General features: G+C 33.3%; 1 protein-coding gene across 1 annotated transcript; it reads left to right on the top strand.

The window, feature by feature from the left end:
• Positions 1 to 712: 712 nt before the first annotated feature.
• Positions 713 to 4,970, top strand: LOC145072311 (low affinity sulfate transporter 3-like). Its single transcript, XM_079018711.1, has 12 exons — positions 713 to 1,245; positions 1,340 to 1,388; positions 1,482 to 1,689; positions 1,787 to 1,961; positions 2,063 to 2,128; positions 2,221 to 2,451; positions 2,536 to 2,662; positions 2,783 to 3,069; positions 3,866 to 4,059; positions 4,223 to 4,302; positions 4,402 to 4,478; positions 4,560 to 4,970. The coding sequence occupies exons 1-12, from the start codon at positions 871 to 873 to the stop codon at positions 4,707 to 4,709; spliced, it is 2,019 nt and encodes a 672-aa protein (XP_078874837.1). The 5' UTR covers positions 713 to 870; the 3' UTR covers positions 4,710 to 4,970.
• Positions 4,971 to 5,580: the final 610 nt, after the last annotated feature.

Genomic DNA, 5,580 nt, shown 5'->3' with positions numbered 1-5,580 from the left:
TCGGCATAGTTCTTATCTAGTGGAAGTTGAAAGCTCATCATGTTATTGGAGCGATGAATTTCTTCTTGATTGATCCTCTTCATCTTCAGATATTCGATTTATTCTAACTAATCATTTTCTTCAATTTATACACTCCTCTATAGTTTTCAATCTTTTCGTAGTCATCTTAATCCACACATTCAATTTGTGTGAACTAAAAATACCAACGTTGAACAAAAAAACTTAAAATCTTTCAACACCTACTAGTTATAATATTTCGTTCATTATAGATCTTTCCCACTCCAGAAGGATGTAGTAGTTTCTTTTATAAGAGTTACAATTTATCAAATACTAGTTATACAAAAGTGTCATTAGAAAATTCACACAATCCGTAAACATGTGTATAAGCTTAAAAGATAAACTACAAATCTAGGTATCTTATATCTAACTTGCCAAATACTATATATATGTTGTCGACAATTATAAAAACATAGAGAATAGAAATTAATGAACCAAAATAGAAGACACATGCTTAACTTTTAATAATAGAAAGTAAGATGTAAGATAACGAGACGTACAAATTATAAGTATGGGGGTTCCATGGGTAAATCAATATTATAATTATTATTTTCAGCTGTTGCCCAAGCATGCAGCCTAAAAGCTGGTCGGTAGACCACTATAACAGTAGTGGGTTTACCTTCGTTCAATTCGGAATATATAATTATATGCAGATGTCTCAATCAGAATAACTTCGAAGTTTATGAAAGCCTAACATGAACCATATGTTCTTCTGGTTGTGGTCCTTCTTTACTACCTATCAAATGAGCTGAAAATCATATATCTAAGCTCCATATATACAGAGTTCACCCAAAACACTTCAAACAAACATTAATGGCTTCACCAACTCCAGCTGCACATCACGCACTTAGCATTGACATATCCGATCTTCAGCAAAAGCAGAGTTCTGAACAAGAGTTTCACTTAAAGAACCAGAGTTCCAAATGGGTTCTTAATTCACCTGATCCTCCTGGATTTGGCCAACACATGTTTGACATGATAAAAAAGAACGTATGCCCTCAAAGAAACAATACATGTACACCTTCGTCAGCATCATTATCTCCGAAGAAGCAGCCACTTTCTTCTCACGTCATTTCCCTTTTGACTTTCGTATTTCCTATACTTGACTGGGGTCGAAACTACAAAGCTTCGAAATTCAAGAACGATTTGATTGCTGGGTTGACTCTTGCTAGTCTAAGCATTCCTCAGGCACATTAATTTCTCAATTTTTCTCACCCTAAAATCCACTCATTAACACGTTAAAAGTGATTATTCTAAAACTTTTTCTCTTGATTCCTTTCAGAGTATTGGTTATGCTGCTTTAGCTAATCTAGATCCTCAATACGGCTTATGTAAGTTAACAAATCTTGTTTTTTTTTTCTTACTTTTTCAACACTTTATATATGCTTATTGTGATTGGTATGGATGTGTTCAACTGTTCATAGATGGGAGTGTTGTCCCTCCTTTGATATATTCTGTAATGGGGACTTCTCGAGAATTAGCTATTGGTCCAGTAGCTGTGGTGTCGCTTCTGATATCTTCGATGATCTCAAAACTAGTTGATCCCACAGTTGATCCTGTATCCTACAGAAAACTTGTTTTCACAACCACGTTCTTTGCGGGATGTTTTCAAGCACTTTTTGGATTGCTTAGGTACTATTTATTTATCCATGAAGAAAAATACAACTTTTTTTTTTCTTTTTGTTGTTGTTTCTGATCATCATTCATCAAACTCTTTGGGTTCATGCAGGTTAGGTTTTCTTATTGATTTTCTATCGCATGCCGCCATTGTAGGGTTCATGGCAGGTGCAGCCATTGTTATAGGTCTTCAACAACTCAAGAGTTTACTTGGGATTAGTCATTTTACTACTAAAACTGATGTCGTCTCTGTCTTGGAAGCCGTTGCTAAATCACTTCATACTACAGTATGATGATATTGCTTTCATCTTCAACTTCAACTTCATGTTTATTTTTTATTTTTAATTTCGTTTACAACTTAATATGAAACTATTTTCATGCTTTGTAGTGGTATCCTTTGAATTTTGTTCTTGGGTGTTCCTTTCTTATTTTCATCCTCATTACCAGATTTATCGTAAGTAAATCAGCTTTATATTCCTACCTGAACATTCGTCATATACTTAATTTCTTACTACTAATTAAATGATTGACTTGGTCAAATTTCAGGGAAAAAGGAACAAGAAGTTATTCTGGTTACCCGCCATTTCTCCAGTTATATCAGTCATATTATCCACTTTGATAGTATATTTAACAAGAGCAGATGAACATGGGATTAAAATCATTAAACATTTCAAAGGAGGGTTAAATCCAAGTTCAGTCAATCAATTGGAATTCAATGGAGTACACCTCGGTGAAACAGCCAAAATTGGTTTCATTTGTGCGATTATCGCCTTAACGGTGATTGTCTACTTTATAATTAACAGAGACTCCATTAAAGGGACGGATATGGATGTTTCTGATACTTGTTAATTTTTTTTACAGGAAGCTGTTGCTGTTGGTCGATCTTTTGCTTCCATTAATGGGTATAATCTAGATGGGAACAGAGAAATGCTCGCAATGGGCTGCATGAACATCGCTGGATCTATGACTTCTTGCTATGTTGCCACTGGTATATATAGCGATATATATAAATAATTAACAACTTTTGCATTTGATCAACTGCCATGTTTGATGATTTAATTAAAACCATGTGTTATCAGAATTGACATTTTTTTTCTTTGTGTTGCAGGATCATTTTCGCGAACAGCTGTAAATTTTAGCGCAGGTTGTCAATCTACAGTATCGAATATAGTAATGGCGATAACTGTGTTCATATCATTACAATTGTTAACGAAGCTATTGTATTACACTCCTCTTGCCATACTTGCTTCGATCATCTTGTCTGCACTTCCTGGATTAATCGATTACAATGAAGCTTACCATATTTGGAAAGTTGACAAAATGGACTTCCTTGCATGCGCTGGGGCTTTCTTTGGTGTGTTATTTGAATCAGTCGAGATCGGTCTTTTAGTTGCTGTAAGATTCTTCAGAACTATTTCTCATTTTTTCATATTGCAATTTGCAATTAAATTATCACTACCCCCTTTAGTTATTGGATAACGATCGAGTTACCAAAAATGGATAATAAACAAATGGCTAAAATTCAGTATTAGGGATTTGGTTTTGGGATCATCCTTGAAAACAATATTAGTGTTAGTTGGAAAAATTAATGATTCTTTTAACTTCTCCCACCAATTATTAATCATAATGATTAAGAAGATGACTGGATGACCTTCAATATACTAAATTTTTTGGTGCATATCCTTTATAAATATTTAAGTTATATAAATTATATTCCGTCTACTTATAAAAATATTTCATTCGTGACAAATTTTGAAGCTTTCTTGAACCACTTGTGTTATATTTATCTATATAATAATCATGTATTATATTAGATCACATTAGCATTATAAATCTTATCTGGAACGTAACGACTTTTGTCTCAATTGGAAAATTATTGGGTGGATTAATTATATGCATTAGTTAACCTCACTATCTGATTCAAGCTAGCTAGGTCTCCAATATTTTATATGCAGATCGTGTCAAGAATAGGGTTCAAGTGACGTTGTTTATTATGTCAAGTTAATAAGTAAACCATGATATAGAAATAACAGTTTATCCATAACAAAGCCATGCACGATTAAAAAATCTTTTGAAGATTAATTAACATAAAAGGTTTTATAAAATTATGTGAGGCTTTTAATTTTAAACTACCAACAATAATATATAATCGTGATCATCAGAATCAAGTATGTTTATGATATGCATGTAGGTTGGTGTTTCGTTTGGAAGATTAATCCTTAATTCCATCAGACCTGGCATGGAAGAATTAGGAAGGCTTCCAGGAACAGACATTTTCTGTGACAAGGCACAATATCCTGGTGTTCTTGATGTTCAAGGTGTTTTCATAATTCGCCTCAACTCTGGCTCCTTTTGTTTTGCAAATGCAAGTCCCATTAAAGAAAGGTATTGACGCTGCTTGATGCGCTCATTTTACAAGAATTTCATATATTTGTAATATGAAAGATTTGCAACTTTCCTATAGAAAGACATGCTTCAATTCCATCTTCACGTTATCGCTTGTGTTTAAGTGTTGTGTTTCATCTTGGTGTTTTGGTTCTCATGGTAGGATTACTAGATTGGCAACCAAGGAGAATGAAAAGGAAGAGGGAAACAAACCGACTAATGGAATCATTCTAGACATGTCGAGTAAGTGTTTTCATAAAATTGCATGTCACTCATAATGTAAGTGATTAGGGTGATCTATATAAATTGATTTTCTGATCACTTCTGTTTCTCATGTCTCAGGTGTCATGAGCATCGACTCTTCAGGAATTATAGCATTGGAAGAAATTCACAAGAAACTGCTTTTAAGAAACATACATGTAACACTTAAAGAAACTTAATTTTTGCACATTAATTTCAAGCCCTTATAACATTAAGTGTTTTGTGTCGTATTGTTGCAGTTAGCTATCACCAATCCAAGATGGAAAGTGATTCACAAGCTAAAATTAGCAGGGTTTGTCGACAAAGTTGGAACTGATTGTATTTTCCTCACGGTTAATGAAGCTGTTGATGCATGTCTCAGTTCCAGATCTATGGACAATTGTTTATGATACCTGATAATAGTTGAATTGAAGGACTTATCAAGCCAATCTCGTTTGTTTTATACAATAATGGTTGAGGTCTAAATATCATTAAGCACCTCGTATGTTTACAATGATGATGAATTAGGTGTGTTATATTTCTCTACATTCAGTAAGTTCCCATTCTGTGAAAGGTAATGTAATGAACTTTCATCACTTCTAGTCAAGTTATTTTGACTAGTTTATTCTTCATTCATATTGTTATAAATATGAGGATCAGTTAATTTCTAACTTTTTTTTTTAAGAATCACAAATAATTTTAATAGAACATTAGTACTTTGAAAGGTGTGGAGTTTTGTTATTACCTTAAAATAAAATGGATTTGTACATTGTTATAAAAGTTTTTCTAACAAGGTAATATCTAATATGTTATTATGTTTTGGAATTAACAAGGATTTTACATGTGCGTTGTGGTGGCAGTAATGGATTAAAAAAATGACCTTTTTACTAGTAGTAGAAACTTAGGAGGATGTAAATTGCCTAAACATAAAAATCAAGTACCAAAGTGTAACGTCCCAAAAATAAGACCCAAAAACTTCTTATTTTTTAAATTTCTAAAATAGTATATCATCTCATTTTCATAAACCAAGGTAATCAAAGCTTTATTAATACATCATCGTTGTCAAAGTAAATCACAGAATGTGGAAACATGTGATGTGTGTTCTGCAATCATTCCGAACTCTTCCAATTGAAAACAGAAGTACCTGAAATATAAACTAAAAACTGTAAGCACAAAGCTTAGTGAGTTCCCCAAGATACCACATACCAAACATACTAAATCACATACTGGGCCCCCGCCCTCCATCGGGCCCCGCACGACATCGATTCCCACTCGGTTTCG

The sequence above is a fragment of the Lactuca serriola genome, chromosome 9, assembly GCF_051521515.1.
Source record: "Lactuca serriola cultivar US96UC23 chromosome 9, Lser_US96UC23_V15, whole genome shotgun sequence".
NCBI lineage: Eukaryota > Viridiplantae > Streptophyta > Magnoliopsida > Asterales > Asteraceae > Lactuca > Lactuca serriola.
The sequence above is the reverse complement of the archived record's forward strand: the minus strand, read 5'-3'. Positions and strand labels throughout refer to the sequence as shown.